Here is a 24,501-nt window from a genome sequence, read left to right on the forward strand (position 1 = left end):
CCACACTGGCCTGTCATTTGGGGAAACAGTAAAACTAGTCAAGGACAGGTTAGAATTGCGTTCCGGCGCTCCTATCAGACCTGAATGCGGCAGTCTGGACACACGAGGAGTCGCCGTCTCCACAGAAGCCAGGCAGGGCGGCGGGGCGGCGGAGCACTCAGGGGGCATCCAAACTCTCCCAGCTGTCTTCACAGGTAGTCGCGATCCGAAGTGGCTCTTGGGAGTCCCCGCTGTCCCATCCGGTCCCAGGCAGGGCACCGTCAGCAGGAGGGAACGGGGGGAGGTGGGATGGTGCTTGCTCTGGCTGAATGGCTGCTTTCAAGTCATCTTTCCGGAGGTCCCACGGGATAGGCTGCACGAACACCCAGGTCAGATCCCAGCCCCACGTCTACGCCTACCTGCACAGGAAGCTGGGCACACTGCCACCCTGAATAAAACAGGGGCTGGGCTGCCTGGCACCAACGGTTGCTGTGCGGCCACTGACATCTCTGCACAGCCATTATCTCATCCCCTATCAACAAAATAAGTCCAGATCAAGTGTTGATGAATTATGAAAAAAAAAAAAAAAACAGACATAAAAGTAGTTAGGTTTGGGGTAATTAAAATAATGTGGGATCACGTGGTGAGGACGGTTGCACAACCCCAGGAATATACTACACATCAAGGAATCACGTGCTTTAAGAGTCAATTTTGTAATATGTGAATTATATTTCAAGTAGATAAGGAAAATATTGGGAAATATTTTAGAAGTCTGAGAGTAGGGAAGGTCTAAGTATGATGCCAAAAAATTATAGGAAATTGTAAATTTTGCCTACTTCAGAATTTAAAATTTCCATACAGAAAAACAAAAACCCCAATGTGGACAAGTTAAAAAAAACAACCAGGAAAAATACATCAGAAAGACAAAAATTTAATCCATAATATAGAGTTTTTATAAAAACTCTATATTAAGAAATACCAGCAGAAAAATAGGCTAAATGTATTTAATGATAATTCACAAAAGTCGAAATACAAATAGCTGATAAAATTTAAGTTCCCAATAGCTGTTACAAATGCAAAGAGAAACAAGTATTTGCCTCTCAGGTGGGCACTAACGTCAAAGACCGGCAAGACCCAGTGTTAGTGAAACACAACTTCACACGCTGTTCATGAAGTACATACCGACTGGCAGGGTTACTTCTGGAAGCAGTTTGAAAATGTGCATTGTCTTTGAGCCAAGACCTTAGTACCTCGTAAATAGTGGTACTGGGTCGCCCGATGCAGGCCGCTGCTCCAAACCGAACCCCTCCAAGTAATTTGTAAGAAATATATATTTGGTCTTCCTCCCTATTCCTGGCACAGAGCTAAAACCTGTGGAATTTCCTAAGTGATAAGAAGATCAAGGTGTCTTTTGATATTTGTAGGAAGCCCCTTTCAACCACATCTGAGCTTATGTTAATGGGTTATCTTTTGGAAAGCCCCTAATGATGGCCAGTGGAACCAACTACTTCTGGTCCCCCCTCTGACCTCTGGGGAGTGGGGAAGGGCTGGAGGTCGAGCTAATCACTAATGGCCAACCCTTTAATCAATCATGTGTATATAGTGAACCTTCCATAAAAACAAAAACAGAAACACCTAACTGAAGGGATTCAGAGAGCTTCCAGGTCAGTAAGAGCATGGGGGTGCCGGGACGCTGGTGCACCTGGAGAGAGCACAGGAGCTCTGAGGGCACCCCCATCCCTGGCTCTGTGCGTCTCCTCCATCTGGGATTCCCGAGGTGCAGGCTCTGTAGTAAACAGGTCATCTCGTAAGGAAAACGGGTCCCAGGGTCCTGGGAGCTGCTCCAGCACATCACTAAACCGGAGGATGTGGTGACAACCCCTGATCTAGAGCTAGTTGGTCAAAGCACATGGGTCAGCCTGGACTTGGGACTGGCCTCTGAAGTGGGGGTGGGGAACCAGTGTTATGGGACTGAGGCCTTAACCTGCAGGGTCTGTACTAACTTCACGTACACAGTGTCAGAATTAAACCAAACTGAGGGACACTGATGTGCTATCTGCAGAGAACTGGGAGAATAGTTTGGTGCAGAAAAACCCCACGTACATTTGGTGGCTAAAAGTGAAGTATTGAGAATACAGAAAAAGAGAAGTTTTCACTGCTGCTTTCTAAAGCAGTAAGAGAACAATGTGCTAAGATTTATGTAAAAAACTATTTGTTAGTACTTCTGGCCATTCGGTATGCAGTACCAGCTACACGGCGTGACAGAACAGCTACAGCCACTCGGTACTACAGCATGTCCTGGGTTCCTGGAGGCCACTGTCGGCCAGCAGCCTATCTTTCAGTAAGAGCTTTTCAAGGGAGAAGACATTAAAACATTCAGGATTTTTAATAACTGACAAAACTTCCTTCCTCAGATTCATATTTAAGCCTCTACCTCCTCACACTCAGACACTGAAGGTCTTCCTGCCCACACTGATCCTCAGGAATAATACCCATCGGGGGCTGCCACCCTACTTTCTCAAAACCTGTGCTTCTGACCTTGACTTCTCCAGCATGTTCAGGAAGAATGTAACACCAGAATCACATTCAAGAGTAACTGGGTTTTGTCTGAATTTCCTATTTGATCACATTTGAACTTGAAAACACTTTTACCTATTCGAACCACACAGAGTAGGAAGTTAAATAACTTCTCTTCAAAACTAGGTCCCAGCTCTACTCCTCCAAGAAATATGGATCAAACACCTTGTTTTGAAATTTTAAAATCCATTTTTTGGAGTTTCAGCAATTTCTATTGACTTTAATTACATTTTTTGCAGTGCAACAAGTAACATGCATAGATAATACTTTGGCTTCAGTAGTATTTGCAATAATGAATTTTACCTAATATTCAAAAGCCAAAAAAAGTTTTTGTGTTCATTCATCTTTCAACTAGATCCTGGGAATCATGTTTTTCAAAAGAAAGTTGACCATTCACTAGTATTAGTGCGGTTTGTGTCTAGTATTCTAAAAAATAGAACAGAAAATGCCAGCACTCGTCACATACGGTAAAAGTAGGTACTATTTTGTTAAATATTTGTTTACATGTATAGAAGTGTGTGTGTGTTACAATGCAAAAAGTATTTCTTCCTGTGGTCAGAAAGCTGGAGAGCCGTTGCTGCAAAGGCTTCTGTCTGTCAGTGAATTCACCAGATGCCGATGCCATTTACTCTTCTGAGAGCTCTGGATTAAGCTGCCAGGCCCAACCAAGAAGGCGTGGCTCAGTCCTTTTATGGAAAAGATTAGAAGAATCAAATACATCTAAGAAACTCAAACAATTACATGACTTACGTGATTTCAATTGCTGATGCTACGTTTTAGCTGCAAATGGTTGGAAGAAATTCATCTACCAAGAACTCCACAACAAAAAGAGAGAGAAAACGTTCATTTCTTCCTCAGTCCAACATCTCACCAGAACCATTACTGCCCTTTATAAAATTGACATGGAAGTAACGTACATACACCCTTAAGTTTTAGCCACAATGGTATTTAAGATTTAAAACAAAAGTAAAAACACATTTGAATGCTTTTAAACCAAAACATGAAATCACTTTTTGTAAAATTTTAATTTCTAAGACATTTAAAGTCACACTAAAAGTATCTCATAGAAACAAACAAGGCCAACAGATGATTTGTAAACAAAACACTCTGTAAACAAAATATACCAGTGCATCTAAACATTATTTTTAAAGCAACACACCAGTCTTTAAGTCAGTACTGCATATATACTCCTATTTTTAAAAAATTATTTTAAGAACTCTGCCTTTATACATTAAATACTGTGCTATCAAAGAAAACCACACAGGGTTTTCAAAGGACGTGAGCTTGTCCTGCGGGCAGCTTAAGTGGTTATGGGCGCACACACAGGTCTACTGTGCTCCAGCAAGGCAAGGCTGATGTCCAAGCCCCTGAGAACGGGGGCGCAAGGTGCACTCCTCGATCACATGCAAGAGTCAAACCATGCAGAAGACTTCATTCTCATCCAGTGATCAGTCAGCCTCATGGTGTGGCCTGAAGTAGCTGCGTGTGTGTGCGCACGTGTGAGTGTGCATGTATGTGCAATTTTTACACAGCCTCTTCTCTTAGAGCAGGTCTGTTTTTATAAAGAATATATGTAAAGCTAAGTAAATACTGAATCTAAGAAATATCTTGGAAAAGTCAGTAAAAATTACAAATGTTATCATCCATAAAACTTAGAATTTCAAAATGAGTACTGCGGAACCAATTAACATTTAGAGTTGGTAAGTCGCCTCCAGAAACTGTTTAACTACAGTGTCTAAGGCCCCTTCAAGTGGATCCTAAGGTGAGAAAGAGTCAACAGAGCGTCTGACTTCACACAGTCACCTAGATGCCCTGCACCCAGTGAGAACACCGGGGCCATCCCTGGGGCCGCCCTAACCGTGGGCACAGGCCACCTGCCTCCTCCTTCGCCAGCACAACTACAACGAATGAAAGGCTTGAAGTGCTCCTGTGCTTACCAGACTTCAAGTGCTTGGCCTTAGTGTGCTGCCACCCATTTCTGTTGTGGCCTCGTGCAGCCTCCAGTGTGTCCAAGGGAAGCATCTGTGTTCAGACTAAGTCTCTCACTCAAGAGGAAGACTCCTGCGTACGTCACCAGGAATAAACTCTTTGCGGAACCCCACGCTGTAGCACTCACGCAGCAAACGGTGTGTAATCACCTGCACTTGTCCCCACAGAAGGCGTCTGGGACCCAAGGTTCCAACCGTCCCTCCACGTGAGCTGTATCCTGTCTCAAAAGCAGTGAGGATGCCCCCGGTAACAGCTATAAGAATTTATAGTACATTCCACTGTTTACTAATCCAAACCGAGCCTAAGTTTTCCAATGGAAAGAAACTTTCAAATGAACAAAGAACTGATACAGACATTGAAAAGTTTAATATTTTACTCAGAAATTTTCAGACATCTTACAAATACCCAAGAACTTCCTATGGATGTGCCCAGAAACCAGTGTAAGTTACAAGTGAGGTTCTTTTATGTAAAGAACTTTCTTTTTCTTCTCCCCTTGACCTAGTTTGCTCAAAATATGGATTGCAAGCAAATTTCAGAAAAACCATAGCCTGCAATTAATGTTTAAATAGGTGTAACTACCACTGAAATTAGGAAATGGCCAACTTCTATTAATTTTCTCAGTATGCAGATCCTATGTGGAGAGATTCACCAATTTACGGAGTGTTGTTTAGAATCACAAAATGTTCTTTTATTTTAAAACTGGACTGTATTTTAATGAGCAGAGAAGCTCGGAAGGAAATGCAGAGGTGTAAATAAAGGAGAGGTGTACACAATGGAATTTAGGATTACACAGATAAAATTTTCTTATTATTTTGGCTCTAAGTGGAAATTTTTTATGTCAAGTATATACAGCCTGATTTTCATAAATTTCTCCAAAAAAAAAGCCCCTTTAAACTCAACAATTTGAGAAAAATGTTCTTTTACTTTTGTCTGAACACAGACAATCTGTTGCCATACACATAGTGCAGGTGAACATAGGTATTTATAGAGACTATGTAACTACGAAGTGTGTGCAAAGGGGCTCACCTCTTATTTCTGCATGCACGATTTCCAGTACTCTATCCTAGGGGATGGATGGTAACACAGAGTACAATTTTACAGTTTTTATGCAGTGGACTTAATGTCAAGAAGCCACCCCCAGAATTATTTACAACTTAGTAACTGAATGATTATCAGATCATGAAACACTGAAAAACTATTCTTACATCATGAATGCTGATACTGTGCACCTGGGTGTCAAACTGGTAACTTTAGTGAGTCTGAGGTTTAAACTGGCATATACAAAAGGAGCCCAGGCCTGAAGAATGTGTTGACAGAAGGGGTTTCTACCACAGAGCATTTGTAGTTTCATAATGGACACAGGAGAACAAGGAACTGAGAGACTTTAGAAAAAAAGCTTAAAAAAATTGAGTGTACATATAGCCTATAAGGCAAAATCTAAGTTACAAGTGTATTCGACACCGGCAACTATGTTACGAGAGGTAATACTGAATTCTACACACATAAGATGTCAGAGAACTAGGATCACAGAATACTTCCTACGTAGCTGACCACACTCCGTACAGTGGAAGGTTTCCCATGCTGTTCTATCGCGGATCAGGTTTTCAAAAGAATTTCGTATTTTTCCCTTGACCCAAAGTGCAATCGTATCATTCTGAAACATAAACCAGAACTACACGCTTGTCTTTTTCTTTAAGGATGTGAACAACAGCTTTGCGCACTACTGCTCCAATGCACCCACTGCAACGACGGCGCCGGAAACCTGCTTTTTTTGGGAGGCCTTCACTTCACATCCAAATACCAAGGATGCCTTTCATGATGCCTTCTCCATTCTGAATAAAATATATAATGGGATTGAACTGAATTCTTAGAAAGCCCCCAAGTCTGCCTTTTCTGACATTCCCATATTGGTGATTGTATCAACTGATGCAAGCGAATGTGTCCCCAGAAGAATGTGCTGCCCTACGGAGCCGCGTCTGGCTGGAAACTGTGGGGTCCTTCACGCGGCTAAAGGAGGAGGCCTGTGGCGGCCAAGTTCTCAGGAGGTTATGAAAGAAACGGTGCTGCCAGGCCCCGGCCCTGAATGTGAAGCCCAGTCAGTGCGCGTCATTTCGGACCGGCGGGGACGTCGGGAGTGTGGGGCTCCCGGGTCCTGGCTCGCGGAGTGCTGCTGCGTGTCTCACAGCGCTTTGTGATGCCCGTTTGCAGATGGCTTTGATGTTTCTGAATCCCTTGAAGGATCTGATAAGTGGAGCTTATGAAGCCCTGCAGAAAAATTAAGAAAATGGTGAGAAATGATGTACTGTGGCGTAGGTGGGCAGAGGGCTAACAAGGAGGAGTGTCAAGTACTGAGAAAGCTGTGATGTGCTGTCCAGACACCTTTAGGGTGAAAGATCTCTTGTCCTCGCTGGAGGCTCCCTGGGGGCCTAAGCAGAGGACAGTTGTCTCCCAGGAAGCCATGCCTTCTCCTCAACTCTGTGTGGCTCTGGGGCCCAAGGAAGCTTCTGGTTTCTTCTCTCTGGAGTTCCTTCTCCACCTCCTGCCCTCCATACCAATCCTAAGAGCACCCTCTCATACACCTGCTCCTCCAAGCTTGTCCCAGTCCCGAAGTGCGCTTCCCAGGGGAACTAACCCGAGACAAGTATGATCCCACTTTTGTTTTAAAATACACACAAGCAAGTATACATACAGGAAGACATACAGAAAGACCCACCAAAGTATGAAGCATGTAATTAAGAGGAGAAACAATGGAGAACATGGCAAAAAGAAAAGGAGAAGAAATGGCAAAAGCATAAATGGAACATAAATGCTTCATTCAAAGATACTTCACAGAATAAAAAATTATCACTATCTTTAAAAGTTACATTAGTTTCCCTCTGTATCACCCATCAGTCATTTACATAATATGCCTGATATATACAATACTGTGCAACAGGGAAAACAGGCAGAAGGAAATGTAAGAGTTTATGTGGCACCAAAGCTCTCAGCACTTATTAATCAAATGAAGCACCAGCGATGTTTGAGAATACATAACCAGCTCATCTATGGAAAAGATGGTGAGCAAATATTTTTATGAGGCTCAGCCTTTGTGACACATCAAAAACACACTTGGATAAGATTCGATTCCCCTAAGATTCCAGAAGTCTGTCTACCTGGCTGTTAAGCAATTTTATACTGCTCTTAAGTCAACACAGCACTTTGAATTTTGAAGTTTCTACCACCTGCATATCTTAATGAAAGAAAAGGTAAAACTGACCCTGTCTATGATGGATGAATGGGAAGGAAAAAAGAAAGCAATCCAATCCAAGCAACAGTTCTGGCACCGGGAATGGCCAGACCACTGAGTGACAACAGGAACCCATGGCTGCAGGGTGTGGGGAAGCGCCTTTAAACAGGGTCTGTTAGAAAAGGAAGTCGGTGGAGAGAGCAGCAGTGGGGTAATCAATGCCCGAAGTGAAAAGAAATCCCCTTGGAGGATAGATTATTTCCATTATTACTTCTAAAACTTGGGTGCAGCACAGGGTCCACATCTTTAAAAAAAAAAAACAAAACTGTGATGTCTCTCTCTGCAGAAGCAATCCCCTCCCCCACGATCAGGTTTTTAGCTGCTGTGTACAGATACTCTGAGACAGGTACTATCCTTATGAACGGACACAGCAGCGGCAGAAAGGACTACAAAACAAAGGGACGGGGGGAGATGGTTAAATTTTGTAATCAAATTATGATTCCCAATGAAATCAGATTTAAGATCTCAGATCACACACTATTACATATACTTAATGAGGATCTTTTTCTATGTATAATGCATTTCTTCCCTCAAGCATTCCAAAGAGTAACAGAAAACACTTGGGCAAAAAAAGCAAATCTATTAGTTTTACACAAGTCTGGATAATTCTACTGCCTGTTATGGTCAAAGAGCCGACACAACACATGGGACCTCACCTTAGGTTGACCGAAATTTCACTATATTAATAAAGACTTCCTTCAAAAGAAGACATCCAGAATACTTAACTCAAAACCAAACTCCCTGCGCTTCATGTACAACCATCCATGTTGGTGACCGGGACGGGGGGAGGGGGTGATCCGACACACAGCTAGCTCATCTCGCTGATGCTACCGTGGCCTTAAAAAGGAAGTTCTAACTTTAGACCTTTGGCTCAGAGAGCTGCTGATTCCCGCCTCACCCTGCAGCTTTTAACCTGGCCAGCGCTCTGAAAGCGAGGCCTGAAAATCCATAAGGTATCCGCTGCTTCGGCTGAAGTGAGATGTCACTTCCACCTGCAGGCACTGCTGTACCAGCCATCTGCTCACAGGCCGAATTTAGTAAAATATGGATGAAGAGATAATGTGAAATCTTTTTTCCTTCCCAAAGGTCATCCCTTCAATCATAGGGGTTGGAAGAACTTGGTGTGGTGCGAAGCTTTCTTGTTGCTCAGAAGGTTGAAGTTATCTGGACCTTAATGAATCAATCACTACATAGCCTTTTGCAATAGCTAAAAGCCACAATGGAACACAAAGTATAAGCGTTCAAATGATGCCACGTTAGGTAAATGACCTAATGTCAGGATTTTCTATAATAAATCACTGCCTTTCCCTTCTTCTATTCTAAAATTACTCCAAACCCAAGAGGGTTTATATAGCAAGATAGTTTATACTGCCCTGGTATTCCTACAATATAAAATAAAACTAATAAAAATATAAAATAAAATAAAAACATATAAAATGTTTAGTGCTAATGTTGATGAGGGCATGAAAAGCTCATTCATAAGTTACATTTATACCCTTTATATCTTAGCCAAACTGAAAGTTTTTTTAAGACTATTGCAATGCATGCGACTTATGGAATACAGGATAATGAAAACCCCCCTCCTATTAATGACAAGAGTATTATTATTTTCATCCTGAGTTATCTGGCTTACTGCGGAGAATTGTGGATCAGCCTGATACCTGGAAAGTCCATCTAATCAAAAGAAATCTGTAAGTAAAAAATGGAAAGAGGTATCATTACCAAAAACTAAGTCTCTAGCCCGTTGTTAGCTTTGCCTCGCCTCGACCACCATCATCATAATAAAAAAGCTGATTTTACTGAGCTTATATGATGTGCCAGGAATCTGCTCAGGCCCTTAAAAGAAACATTCCAGTTAATATTCAAAACAGTCCTTGAGAGAAGATACTGTCACCATTTTACAGATGATGAAGCTGAGGCTTAATGAGGTAATTTCACAGGAGAGCATAAACAGTAACTAGTGGGTCGAAATGGACTCTCTATGGTTTTACATAGTAGGAAAAATGAACAGATGAAGATTTAAAATTAATTCAAATGACAAAATTAAAAATTAGTAGAAAGAGAGAAAAATACCCATAAACCTCAGGATTACCTAGGGCCTTGAAAAGTTCTTCTCGCACAGCAGAGGTGAATTTTCTGACCAGACACAATGTTGTCACAATAGCAAAAAGCAAATTGTAGGATAATACAATATAGAAATTTCCCAGCCAATTAAACCTTCCAAAGTCTCCAAGTAGATCAAATCTAGTGATTCCTGTTAAAAATAAATAAAATAACCCTTAATAAAAACAGGTACAATATGTTTAAATGCGTTACACAATCAAGTACAAGTCATATAAAACTCCGTGTACTTTCTCATTTGTTAGTTGGAACCCCAGTCAGAATTTGTAATCGTTATGTTGTGGAACAACCTCAGCCAGTCCTAACCTACTCTCTCTATATGCCACAGTCTCTTGGAAGTGATGAGGCTGGAGTGACTGTCCCTTCCTTGTCACTCACTCCACTCACACCGACAGGAGACCTGCTGCGCCGCTCATGGAGAGAATGGACACAGTGTGCTCAACTGAAAAAGGAAACAAGGGTCCTGAGGGAGGAGACGACACTGGACACACCCTTCTAGCTCCCACCTCCCTGCTGCATGGTCCCTCTTTTCGTGCAGCACCCAGGTCAAACATCACCTCCTTAGAAAGGGCACCTGTTTCCTCCACATAAAACAGCTGGACCCTCCATGGTCGTCTATCCTAATTACATATCTTTGTAACACATGCTACTTGAAATACTTCTTTTCCTTTCTGGTTTATTTTTTGCCGACTTTCCCCACTAGTATGTAAGTTCTATGAGAAAAGGGACTTTGTTTTTTTCACCCCTATACTCCTAATGCCCGGAGCAATGCTTGTCCATGTCTAATAGTTACTACATAAACGAATCAACAACTAGCGTGATTCCTTTCTGGGTTGGTGGGGTGGGGGGCAGTGGGGATAAGCATTATTAACCTGAGCTGGACACCACAGGCTTGTAGAGTAAAATGGCAAATCTAGAAAAGGCAATTTTCTCATATATACATTGAAATTACTTAAATTCACCTATACACATTTTTTAAAGTCTTTTTATTCAAAAGAATAATTCAAATAGTCATTCTATTTAGTATAATGTGCCCTAAGCCAAATATTTATTGGAAAGAATACGTGAATGCTAGGGCTCTTCTGACTCCTGGTAAATAAGTAAACGGCATTCAGGTAGTTAGTCACGTGACAGATGACGACACTGCTGACAAGCTTCAGGGAAGAAACTGGAGTTATTTGGGGCCATATAAAATTTTAAACATAAAGGACTGTATAAACAAAATCCTGTACGCCTTTATTTTTTGAGTGGTCTAAGGATTTCAAGAGTAACCCAAATTCATTTCACTCTATCAGCTGACTTTTGAACTTAGCTCTCATTCCCACCAAAGCATCCCATCGCCCCATAGGGCCAGACTCCACAAAAGCAGTGCATACAGACAACAGAAAAACCTTCATACCCAAAAGCACCACAACAGTAGGAGGTTTCAAGAGGTAGTCCCTTCTTAATTTTTTCAAAGATTTTATTTGTCAGAGAAAGAGCACAAGGAGGGAGAGCACCGAGCAGGAGAAGCAGGCCCCCTACTGAGCAGGGAGCCCAATGTGGGGCTCGATCCCAGGACCCTGGGATCATGACATGAGCTGAAGGCAGAGGCTTAACCAACTCAGTCACCCACGAGTCCTAAGAAGTAATTCTTCTATGGCCACATTTACACAGTATTTGAACTTGAGAGACAATAATTACCATAATATTTTAAAGAGAAGATTAATGAAAACATACAATAAAATATCTTTTTAAAGAAGGTGAAGGGACCCAGACCCCAGGAGAGTATGCCACATAGACCACAAATCATAAGTCATGACAATAAGCACGGCTGCAATCTCTCAAATAAAAGCCTTAATAAAACTTCACTTTGTCTGGGGCACCTGGGTGGCTCAGTCGGAGAAGCGTCTGCCTTCGGCTCAGGTCATGATCTCAGGGTCCTGGGATCGAGCCCCATGAGCCGCACATCAGGCTCCCTGCTCAGTGGGGAGGCTGCCTCTCTCTGCCCCCCACCCCATCCTATCTCTCAAACAAATAAAATCTTCAAAAAAAAATCAACAAAAAAATGTACTTTGTGGAAAGGAATACAGATCTAATTACACATTATAGTTTTGAAACAAAGTACCATTTAATTTAACCTAGGAAGTTATCTATAGACCGGATACAGTCCTTCCAAAACAAATTTCAGTGATTTCAGCCCAAGGATTCCAGATAAGTAGTTTATTTGATCTTTAGGATCAAAGACTCCTTTGACAATCTGGTGAGAGCCATAGATCTTTTCATGAGAAAAACACAGAGATGCACACACACACACAGACACACACACACACAATCTTGCATATGATGAAGCTGATTTTTAGAGAAAACTGCTGGATCACTAAATAAAAACCCTTGTCTAGATGCTCCAGAAAAGTCTTACCTGGTCTCAAGACATTTTAATCATATACCACCATTAGCAAAATTACCACACATATAATTAACACACATATACACACATATTAGCAAAATTAGAACACATATATCCAATATATGTGTATTTAATTATTTTAAAACTATGTATGTACTGGCTTGTATATTATACCAAAGGACAGACCTTTAAAAAAGTAAGAACAATAAAAGTAAATAGTTCTCACGGTTTCTTCACATAGCCCAGTGACCTACTCTGTGAATGCTGGGGACAAACTACTCTGGAGGGCACTGGACCACACTAACTGGTAACTCAGCCCCCAGCCCGAACCCGGCCAGTACCACACTGGGACAGAAGTTCCACACAGAGCGCAGTGAGAAGAAGGGTGCACTTAGCACAGGGACATTGGAAGGTATGTTATGGACAATGGGAAGCGCTTGCACTAGGACTTCTTAGTGGATTCAACTTGGTATCCTGAAAGTCAAGGTCAAGACTTCATATGAAACCCAAGACAGAGAGTAGTCTCCTCGTTATATGTCTGGTCCCCAGGACATCTCAAGTTGACCTCACAGACAGAAACCCAGGGGCCTATTGCTACAGTGCACCAAAGCACTAAACAAAGTATTAGGTTAGTTCTAAGGTGCTGTTCTTTCAAATTGAATTTAAATATCTAACGAACATTGTCTGATTAAAAGGTCACTTTGGACAACACATGCAGGTCTTCAATTATGAAAATCTTCTGTAAGACTGAACAGCAAGAAACTTGAAACAATCAGTTCCCTAAACTTCCATCTGAGAGGTTTAGGTCAGAGCAATAAACAGTAAAATGTACTTTTTTGTTAAAAGCACCAACACTTAAGAAAAAGTAACAATACTTAAAATTTTAACAACACTTAATGGTATAAATGTATAATACTCAAAATCTCTATTTCTGAAGGCATATAAAAGGGTATTAAGGCAGCATATTTTAAAATACTATTAACTAAAAAAATTCAATTATCAAATGCTGTTATTTAACTCTCCTTGTCAAATACTGAATGCTCACTGCCATCCTGAAGTCATTTCTTTAAAAGATAAGTAAAATATACACAAGGTGAAAAGCCTAGTTAGTTAAGCAGTGGCTAAGCATAGGCCGTATTATCTGGATTATCTGTGAATAAAATGCACTATGATGCAGTAGAAAATGCTTTATGCATAATTCCTTGAATAAAGATCTTTTTCTATTCATACCTATACAAGAGCCAAGGTGCAAAACCTTATTTCAGGAAAGAGCTGGTTACTCCTCCAACAATATGATTCACGAGAATTTACCTTCACTAACCACCCGGACTTGACTCTGATTTCTAGCAAATATATTCCTGTTCCTTACTAGCAAGAAGAAATTGAAAGTTTATAGAGCTTGACACACTGAAGCAATCATTAAAGTAACTTTATCAATAAACCATATGTGCTGGCATCTCACAAAAATGGCTGACATGATCCACGGCTTTAATGGAAGATTACCAAAAAGAACACACACATCTTGTCATACAAGATAAATTTGTAAGTTAAATGTTCTCTGACAAAACAAGAAGACTGGGGCACCTGGGTGGCTCAGTCAGTTAAGCATCTGGATTTTGATTTCAGCTCAGGTCATGATCTCAGGGTTGTGGGATCAAGCCCTGCATTGGGCTCTGAGCTCAGTGGGGAGTCTGCTTGAGATGCTCCCTCACCCTCTTCCTTTGCCCCCTCCCAACTCATGCACGCAGTCTCTAATAAAATAAACCTTAAAAAAAATCAATATACCTCTAGCAATACTATTAAAGAAAAAAAAAAAGACACAAATTACCAGTATCTGCTATGAGAAGGTAATTAGCACCATAGCAGGGCACTGATATATCTACACTAAAGGGATAACAAAGGAACTTTATGCCAAAAATCTTGACAACGCAGATGAAATAAACTCCTTAAAAAACATAAACAAACTCACTCGAGAAGAAATAAATAGGCTGAGTAGTCCTCTATCTATAAAATAAATTGAATTTGTTGTTAAAACCCTTCCACAAAGTAAATTCCAGGCCCAGATGGCTTCACTGATGAACTCTATCAACTGAAGAGGAAAAACAAAAAAACCCAATTCTATAAAAACTCACTGTCTTAGTCCATTAGGGCTGCTGTAACAGAATATTATAGACTGGGTGGCTTATAAACAACAGACATTTTTTTTTTTTCACAGTTCTGCAGGCTAGAAGTCCAACATCAAGGCTCCAGCAGACATGGTGTTTGGTGAGGGTCCACTCGCAGGTTCACAGACAGCTCTTTTCACTGTAACCTCACATGGCAGAAAAGGACAAGAGAGCTCTCTGGGGCCTCTTTCATAAGGGCACTAATCCCATTGATGAAGGTGGAACTTCATGACCTATCATCTCCTACAGGCACCATCCTCCTAATACCATCACACTGGGGATTAAGTTTCAACATATGAATTGGGAGGGGGCTGACACAAACATTTAGTGTATAGCATTCATCCAGCAAATTGAAGAGGAGGAAACACCTCTGGATACTTTCAATCAAGATAGCATTATTCACATAATCAAAGCCTGAAAAAAGTCATCAACAAGTAAAAGGAACTACAGGAGTGCCTGGGTGGCTCAGTGCATTAGGCCTCTGCCTTTGGCTCAGGTCATGATCTCAGGGTCCTGGGATCGAGCCCTGCATCGGGCTCTCTGCTCAGCAGGGAGCCTGCTTCCCCCTCTCTCTCTGCCTGCCTCCTCTCTGCCTACTTGTGATTTCTCTCTCTGTCAAATAAATAAAATCTTAAAAAAGAAAAAAAGAAAAAGGAACTATAGATCTGTGCACTCATAAATACAGATACAAAAATCCTAAACAAAATTTTAGTACATTAAACACAATTTTAAAAAAAGATACTATGTCATGACCAAGTGGGGGATATCCCAGGAATGCAAGATTAGTTTAATAATCAAGAATCACTCAGTGTAGGAAAGCAAGATGGCGGAGGAGTAGAAGACTGAAATATCATCAGGTCCCAGAAGTGTGACTAGATAGTTATCAAACCATTCTGAACACCTAGAAACTCAAAGGAGATCAAAGAGAAGAAGAGCAGCTATTTTACGAACAGAAAATCAACCACTTTCCGGAAGGTAGGACATGCGGAGAAATGAATCCAAAGAGATGGGAAGACAGACCAAGGGGGGAGGGACCAGCTCCCAGCAAGTGAGAGAGCAGCAGAGCACAAAATCGGAACTTTTAGAAGTCTGCTCCGTGGACGCACGTTACTCCAGAGGCTAAATGGGGGGGTGGAGCCCTTGCAGGAACAGTGTGGTGTCAGGTCCCTCAGGGTGACAGGAAGACCAGGGGTGTCTGAGTGTGGCAGAGCCCCCAGGAATCAGAGTGGGGAAGCCGACTACAGAGACAAAGTCAAGGAGTGGGCTCTCAGCTCACGGTTACCTTAAACCGTAATCTAAGGCACAGTCGGGCCACTGTTCTTCAAGCAGGGTCCCCAAAAGTGGCAGATCCAGGGAGACTCACCTTCCTCCTCCAGGAAGAGTGGCATGGGAGCATGCTGTAGGAATCTGCTGGGTTTGGAGACTCCAAACAGGGCTGTGAGCCAGAGACAGGAATGCTCTGTCACAGGCTGGGTGAGCATGGAGTGCAGCGGGAGACCGGGGAGATGGGAGGGATTGACCGCTTCTCTCTGAGGGCACACTGAGGAGTGGGGCCCTGAGCTCTCGGCTCCTACAAGCCAGAGACCGGGAGGCCGCCATTTTCATTCTCATCCTCCAAAGCTCTAGGGAAAGCGCTCAGGGAACAAAAGCTCCCCAGCATGAATCCAAGCAGATTGCATAGCCTGGCCTCTGGCAAGGGCAGTGCAATTCTGCCTCGGGCAAAGACATTTGAGAATCACTGCCACAGCCCCTCCCCCAGAAGATCAGCAAGAACATCCAGCCAAGACCAAGTCACTGATCAAAAAGAACTGCAGAACTCCAGAGCTAAGGGAAGCAACACATAGAATTCAGGGCTTTTCCCCCATGATCCTTTAGTCTTTCAAAGTTAATTTTTTTTTAAATTTTATCTTATTCCTGGTCTATTTTTTAAATTTTTTCCTCTTTCCTATTTTAATGTTTCTTAACTATTTTCTTATCAATACCTTATTTAAAGACTCTTTTAAAATTTTCATTGTTATAGTCATATTTTATCCCTTCATTGTATTTAACCTTATTTTTTTGTATACATATAGGTTTTTTTTCTTTAAAATTTTGAGACACAATTTCTTCTAATAGATCAAAATATACCCTAAATCTAGCACATGGCTTTGTTCTAGTCTCCAGCCTGATCACATTCGTTCCTTTTTTTTTTTCAACCAACTTATTTTATCAATTCCTTTTTTAGAATCTTTTTAAATTTTCATCGTTACAGTCATATTCCACCCCTTCATTGTGTTTACCCTTATTTTTGCATATATATAAGTTTTTCTTTCTTTAAAATTTGGAAGGTAGTTTCTTCTGGAAGACCAGAATACACCCAAAATCAAGTGTGTGGCTCTGTTCTATTCACCAGTCTAATATATATATATATATATATATATGTGTGTGTGTGTGTGTGTGTGAGTGTGTGTGTATAATTTATATTCAGAACATTCCATCCCAATGGAACAGAATACACATTCTTCTCTAGTGCACATGGAACATTCTCCAGAATAGATCACGTCCTGGGGCACAAATCAGGTCTCAACCGGTTCCATGAGACTGAGATCATTCCCTGCATATTTTCAGACCACAATGCTCTGAAACTAGAATTCAATCACAAGAGGAAAGTTGGAAAGAACTCAAACACATGGAGGCCAAATCCTACTAAAGAATGAATGGGTCAACTAGGAAATTAAAGAAGAATTCAAAAAATTCATGGAATCAAATGAAAATGAAAACAAAAATGTTCAAAATCTTTGGGATACAGCAACAGCGGTCCAGAGAGGGAAAAAAAATAGCAATACAAGCCTTTCTCAAGAAACAAGAAAGGTCTCAAGTACACAACCTAACCCTACACCTAAGGGAGCTGGAGACAGAACAGCAAAGAAAGCCTAATCCCAACAGGAGAAGAGATAAATAAAGATCAAAGCAGAAATCAATGAAATAGAAACCAAAATAACAGAAAAACAAATCAATGAAACTAGAAGCTGGTTCTTTGAAAGAATTAATAAGATTGATAAACCCCTGGCCAGACTTATCAAAAAGAAAAGAGAAAGGTCACAAATACATAAAATCATGAATGAAAGAGGAGAGATCAAAACCATCACCAAAGAAATACAAACAATTATAAGAACATATTATGAGCACCTATACACCAGTAAATTTGACAATCTGGAAGAAATGGATGCATTCCTAGAGACACATAAACTACCAAAACTGAACCAGGAAGAAATAGAAAACCTGAACAGACCCATAACCACTAAGGAGATTGAAGCAGTCATCAAAAATGTCCCAACAAACAAGAGTCCAGGGCCAGACAGCTTCCCAGGGGAATTCTACCAAACATTTAAAGAAGAATTAATACCTATTTCTCCTGAAACTGTTTCAAAAAATAGAAATAGAAGGGAAACTTCCAAACTCATTTTGTGAGGCCAGCATTACCTTGATTCCAAAACCAGACAAAGACCCCACCAAAAAGAAGTACAGACCAATATCCTTGATGAATAAGGAATGCAAAAATAAAAAATAGAAATAGAAGGGAAACTTCCAAACTCATTTTGTGAGGCCAGCATTACCTTGATTCCAAAACCAGACAAAGACCCCACCAAAAAGGAGAAGTACAGACCAATATCCTTGATGAATAAGGAATGCAAAAATTCTCACCAAAATATTAGCCAATAGGATCCAACAGTACATTAAAAGGATTATTCACCACGACCAAGTGGGATTTATTCCTGGGCCTCAAGGTTGGTTCAATATCCTCAAATCAATCAATATGATACAATACATTAATAAAAGAAAGAACTAGAACCATATGATACTCTCAATAGATGCTGAAAAAGCATTTGAGAAAGTACAGCATCCCTTCTTGATCAAAACTCTTCAAAGTGTAGGCATAGAGAGTATGTACCTCAATATCATCAAAGCCATCTATGAGAAACCCACAGTGAATATCATTCTCAATGGGGAAAAACTGAGACCTTTTCTGCTAAGGTCAGGAACACGGCAGGGCTGTCCACCATCAGCATTGCTATTTAACATAGTACTAGAAGTCCTGGCCTCAGCAATCAGAGAACAACAAGAAATTAAAGGCATCCGAACCAGCAAAGAAGAAGTCAAACTCTCACTGTTTGCAGATAATATGATACTATATGTGGAAAACCCAAAAGACTCCACTCCAAAACTGCTATAACTCATACACAAATTCAGTAAAGTGTCAGGATATAAAATCAATGCACAGAAATCAGTTGCATTTTTATTCACCAACAGCAAGACAGAAGAAATAGAAATTAAGGAATCAATCCCATTTACAATTGCACCCAAAACTATAAGATACCTAGTAATAAATCTAACCAAAGAGGGAGAGAATCAGTACTCAGAAAACTATAAAGTACTCATGAAAGAAATTGAAGAAGACACAAAGAAATGGAAAAATGTTCCATGCTCATGGATTGGAAGAACAAATTTTGTGAAAATGTCTATGCTACCTAAAGCAATCTACACATTTAATGCAATCCTTATCAAAATACCATCAATTTGGGGCACCTGGGTGGCTCAGTGGGTTAAGGCCTCTGCCTTTGGCTCAGGTCATGATCCCATGGTCCTGTCTGTCAAATAATAAAATCTTCAAAAAAAAAAAAACATCAATTTTTTTCAAAGAAATGGAACAAACAATCCTAAAATTTATATGGAACCAGAAAAGACCCCAAATAGCCAGAGGAATGTTGAAAAAGAAAGCCAAAGTTGGTGGCATCACAATTCCAGACTTCAACCTCTACTTACAAAGCTGTAATCATCAAGACAGCACGGTAATGGCACAAAAACAGACACAAAGATCAATGGAACAGAATAGAGAGCCCAGATATGGATCCTTAACTCTATGGTCAACTAATATTCAACAAAGCAGGAAAGGATGTCCAGTGGAAAAAAGACAGTCTCTTCAACAAATGGTGTTGGGAACATTGGATAGACACATGCAGAACAAAATTGGAATGTTTCCTTACACCACACACAAAAATAGACTCAAAATGGATGAAAGACCTCAATGTGAGACAGGAATCCATCAGAATCCTTGAGGAGAACACAGGCAGCAACCTCTTTGACCTCAGCCACAGCAACTTCTTCCTAGAAACATCGCCAAAGGAAGGGAAGCAAGGGCAAAAATGAACTATTGGGACTTCATCAAGATCAAAAGCTTTTGCACAGCAAAGGAAACAGTCAACAAAACCAAAAGACAACCAACAGAATGGGAGAAGATATTCGCAAATGACATATAAGATAAAGGGCTAGTGTCCAAAATCTATAAAGAACTTATCAAACTCAACACCCAAAGAACAAATAATCCAATCAAGAAACGGGCTAAAAACATGAACAGACATTTCTGCAAAGAACACATCCAAATGGCCAACAGACACATGAATAAGTCCTCAACATCACTCAGCATCAGGGAAATACAAGTCAAAACCATAATGAGGTACCACCTCACACCAGTCAGAATGGCTAAAATTAACAAGTCAGGAAACGACAGATATTGGCAAGGATGTGGAAAAAGGGGAACCCTCCTACACTGTTAGTGGGAATGCAAGCTGGTGCAGCCACTCTGGAAAACAGCATGGAGGTTCCCCAAAAAGTTGAAAATGGAGCTACCCTACGACCCAGCAATCACACTACTGGGTATTTACCCTAAAGATACAAATGTAGTGATCCAAAGGGGCATGTGCACCCAAATGTTTATAGCAGCAATGTCCACAATAGCCAAACTATGGAAAGAACCTAGATGTCCAACAACACATGAATGGATAAAGAAAAAGGGGTAAATATACCCAATGTAATACTATGCAGCCATCAAAAGAAATGAAATCTTGCCATTTGCAATGGCGTGCATGGAACTAGAGGGTATCATGCTAATCAAAATAAGTCAATCAGTGAAAGACAATTATCATATGATCTTCCTGATATGAGGAATTTGAGAGGCACCGCAGGGGGTTGTGGGGGTAGGGAAGGAAAAAATGAAACAAGATGGGATCGGCAGGGAGACGAACATGAAACTCAATCTCATGAAACAAACTGAGGGTTGCTGGGAGGTGTGGGGGGAGGGACAGGGTGGCTGGATTATGGACATTGGGGAGGGTATGTGCTATGGTGAGTGCTGTGAAATGTGTAAGTCTGATGATTCACAGACCTGTACCCCTGGGGCAAATAATACATTATATGTTAATAAAAAAAAAAAAAAGAAAGGAAAGAAAGAAAAGGAAGGAAGGAAGGGAGGGAGGGAGGGAGGGAGGGAGGAAGGAAGGAAGGAAGGATCACTCAGTATAATTCAGCACATTAAGTCTAAAAAAGAAAGCCACAGGATTATGTCAACAGATGCAGAAAAAGCATTTAAGAAAGTCCAACATCCGTTCCCAATAAAAACTCCAGCAAAGGAGAAAAGAAGGAAACCTCCTCAACCTCGTGAAAAGCAACTACCAAATAAACAAGCAAAAAAACACTACTGCTATTATCAGTTTAAAGGACAGAAAACTTTCTTGCTATCATTGAGAAATAAATCAAGAATGTCTGCTCCTACTACTTCTATTCAACACTGTACTCGAAGCTCCAGATAGCACAACAGACAAGAAAAATAAATTAAAGCATCCATATTGGAAAGGAAGAAGTAAAACTATTTTTATTCACGGACATCATCATCACCAACAAAAATTCAACAAAATCTACAAAACAGATATATTACTAATAAGTGAGTTTAGCAAGGTTGCAGAATGAAAGACCAATATACACGAATCAACTGTATCTCTATGTATCAGCCATGAACTATTACAAGAAATTATACTTTTAAAGAAATACCATTACAATAGCATCAAATGTGCAAGACCTAAACAAAAAATGCAAACTTTGCAGAGGCAAATTAAAGAACTAAATAAGTATACAGTGCTCAGGGACTGAAAGACTCAATATTGTAAAGATCTTAATCCTCTCCAGTTTGTTCTACAGATTCAACACAATCCAAAACCCTCGCAGACATTTGTGTAGAAAATGACAAGCTAATTTAAAAAGCCACAGGGAATGCAAAGGACTTAGAATAACTAAAACCACTCTGAAAAAGAACAGACTTCACTGCCTGATCTCAAGTCTTACGATCAATCTACAGCAACCCAGACAGTGCAGTATTGATGTAAAGACAAACAGAGACATCAATGGAACAAAATAGAGTCCAGAAATAAACCCACACCCACAAATACATGGACAACTGATTTTCCATGAAGTTTTCAAGGCCATTCAGTGGGAAAATGAATAGGCTTTTCAAGCAGTGGTGCTAGAATAATTGGCTACCCATATGCAAAAAAAAAAAAAAAAAATGTATCTCAATTCATACCTCATACTATATACAGAAATTAACTCAAAATGGGAGTTAATTTCTGGATCTAAGTACAAAACTTAAAACCTAAAAGTATAAAACTTCTAGAAGAAAACACGGGAGATAATCTAAGTGATTTGGGGTTAGAGAAAGATTCAGTATACTGATATAACACCAAAAGTACAATCCAAAAGGAAAACTTGGTAAATTTGACTTCATCAAAATTAAGGATGTCTGTCCTTTGAAAGATATTTTTAGAAGATTAAGAAAACAAGCCAGCAAATGGGGAAAATATTTGCAAATCACATATCTTGATAAGGGACTTTTATCCAGAATATATAAACAGCACCCAAAACCCAACAAGGAGAAAATAATCCCAATTTTTAAAGCGAACCAAAGATCTGAATAGATACTTCAACAGAGATAGAGACAGCAAATGAGCACATTAGTCATCCGGAAAGTTCAAGGTAAGTCCACAGAGACATACTATGACACACCCATTAGAACGCTGAAGCAGTAACAGCGGACTACACCGGTGTTGGTGAAGATGGAGAGGAACCAGGATTCCCATACACTTTGGAAGAGTTTAGCAGTTTCTGAAAAAATAGAGCAGACACCAGGCTTTCCATTTTCTAGTTACTATCCAAGAGAAATGAAAGCATATGCCCAGAGACTTGGATGTGAATGTTCACAGTAGCTCTACTTATAAAAGCCAGAAGTCATAAACACCTCTGACGTCCTTCAGGGGGTGACAGGGTACACAAACTGTGGTCCACGCATGAAATGAAACACTAGTCAACAAGAAAAAATGAACCACTGATACATGCAACAACCTGGGTGAATCTTAAGATAAATACACCGAGTGAAAAAGCCAGACAAAAACGACATACTGTAGGATTTCATTTATATAAAATTCCAGGAAACATGAACTAATCTATAGTTCTAAAAAGCAGGTCAGTGTTTGCCTGGGGATACAGGGCGGGGGTGTGATACGGTGGAGAGGTGTGAGGGAGGAACTACATATGGCTAAAAGGAAACATTCTGAGGTGACAGGGATGTTCACTAAGTTGATTGTGGTGACGGTTTCACAGGTGTACAAGTAAGTCAAAACTTGAAAAAACAAAACAAAACTTGTCAACTGTACACTAAATACGTCCAGATTATGGTACGTCAATTATGCCTCAGTAAAAGCTATTAAAATACATTTATTAGGCTTCAGACTATATACACACCATAGCCTGCATGCCAACATTAGTTTATGGCTGTGGCGATTAGATTTAATTAGAAATTCTGTATTTCTATATTTGCTCCTGTGTTATAAGTTAAATTTTTAGAGTATTTTTCAGTCCTTATCATATTCCTAACGCTATACAGGTAATGTAGGAGTTACAAAGTGAGTATGTAAGATATTTATTCCCTTTATGGAATTGTCTTCACATCCTAAAAAATGAAGACTTTCAATAACATAATTCATATATTCATATACATTTCCAGCACAACTAAATGTCTGTGTAGTTAAGTAAAACAGAAACTCAGAAGCATGAATTCCCACAGATGTACTGAAAGTTGTGTGCAGACAGACCGCCCACAGTTTTATGGAGGGAAGAGAAAAGTGAGCATTTAGAACACAACCTGCTCAGTGACAAGGCAGATGTGTGGAGAATGAAACAGGTGATGGGAGGGATGCCTGAAGGGCAGAAACTCAGGGACAACTTTCTCTGTGGAGTTAAATGGCTGAGCCAAGCCTTGAATGGCAGGTTAGGTATGCCAGGAAACGGGGGTGAACAAAATCACTCATGTCAGATAAGTCACATGTTCAAAGGCGCGCAAAGTAGAGCAGTACTGTTCCCATCCGGTACACCCGAAGAACACCGCTGTCACTGATCATGGTTCAAAGTGGGTGGGGCTCGGAGTGCCGAGAAGTGAAGGCGGATGTACAAGCACGGATTAGGTTTAAAGGACCTCCTGTGCCGCCTTAACAAGACAGAACCTTATTCTAATGGCAAAAATCTTGGAAGCATAGAGAGCAGGGGAGTGGTGGGTCACATTTTCATTGTAAGAGAAGAGGATGGAGCACCAAACTAGCCATTAAATCATGAGAAGACTGTGCATGAGAGGAGGGAGGATGGAGGGTGCTCCTGGTTAGGTTGTCTATACTTTAAGGCCCCTGCTGTCTGCTCCCCCTTCCTCTATCCAGTGCCTAACACTAGGGTAACAAACAGAGAACACTCAAAGCTGACTCATGATCATTAAAAATAGGTAGACCTCAGGATTAGTTACATTACCACATCAAGGAAACAAGAGGAGAGAGCAAATATTTACTGTCTACTGTTATACTGTGTAAGGGTCTTTTAAAAATAATAGTTTATTAAGATGAAATTCACATCATAAAATTAACGATTTTAAAGTAAACAATCCAGTGCAGTGAGTACACTCACAATGTTGTGTAAATCTATCTAGTTTCAAAACACTTTCATCACCCCGAGGTGAAACCCCAGACCCATTAAGCAGTTTCTCCCCCATCACACCTCCCCCAAGTCTTTGGCAACCACTAACCTACTTTCCCTGTCGAGTTCCCTACTCAGGCCATTTCATACAATAGGCATACTACAACGTGTGG

The 24,501-nt window shown here is 40.6% G+C and overlaps 1 protein-coding gene across 6 annotated transcripts in view; it reads right to left on the reverse strand.

Moving 5' to 3' along the window:
- Window positions 1-3,562: 3,562 nt before the first annotated feature.
- Window positions 3,563-24,501, reverse strand: part of LMBR1 (limb development membrane protein 1) — a 157,853-nt gene continuing 136,914 nt past the window's right edge. For 5 of the 6 annotated variants that reach the window (XR_007121403.1, XM_047694410.1, XM_047694414.1 and 2 more), the window contains 2 exons: window positions 9,924-10,085; window positions 3,563-6,810 (listed from right to left, as the gene is read on the reverse strand). Coding sequence is in view for 5 of the 6 variants with exons in the window: in XM_047694410.1 (XP_047550366.1) it covers window positions 6,725-6,810; window positions 9,924-10,085 (248 nt within the window). In the remaining variant the exon portion in view is untranslated. The remainder of the gene's footprint in view (window positions 6,811-9,923; window positions 10,086-24,501) is intronic. The other variant, XM_047694411.1, reaches the window with a different exon arrangement.

This window comes from Lutra lutra, chromosome 11 (genome assembly GCF_902655055.1).
Source record: "Lutra lutra chromosome 11, mLutLut1.2, whole genome shotgun sequence".
In the NCBI taxonomy this organism is placed as follows: Eukaryota; Metazoa; Chordata; class Mammalia; order Carnivora; family Mustelidae; genus Lutra; species Lutra lutra.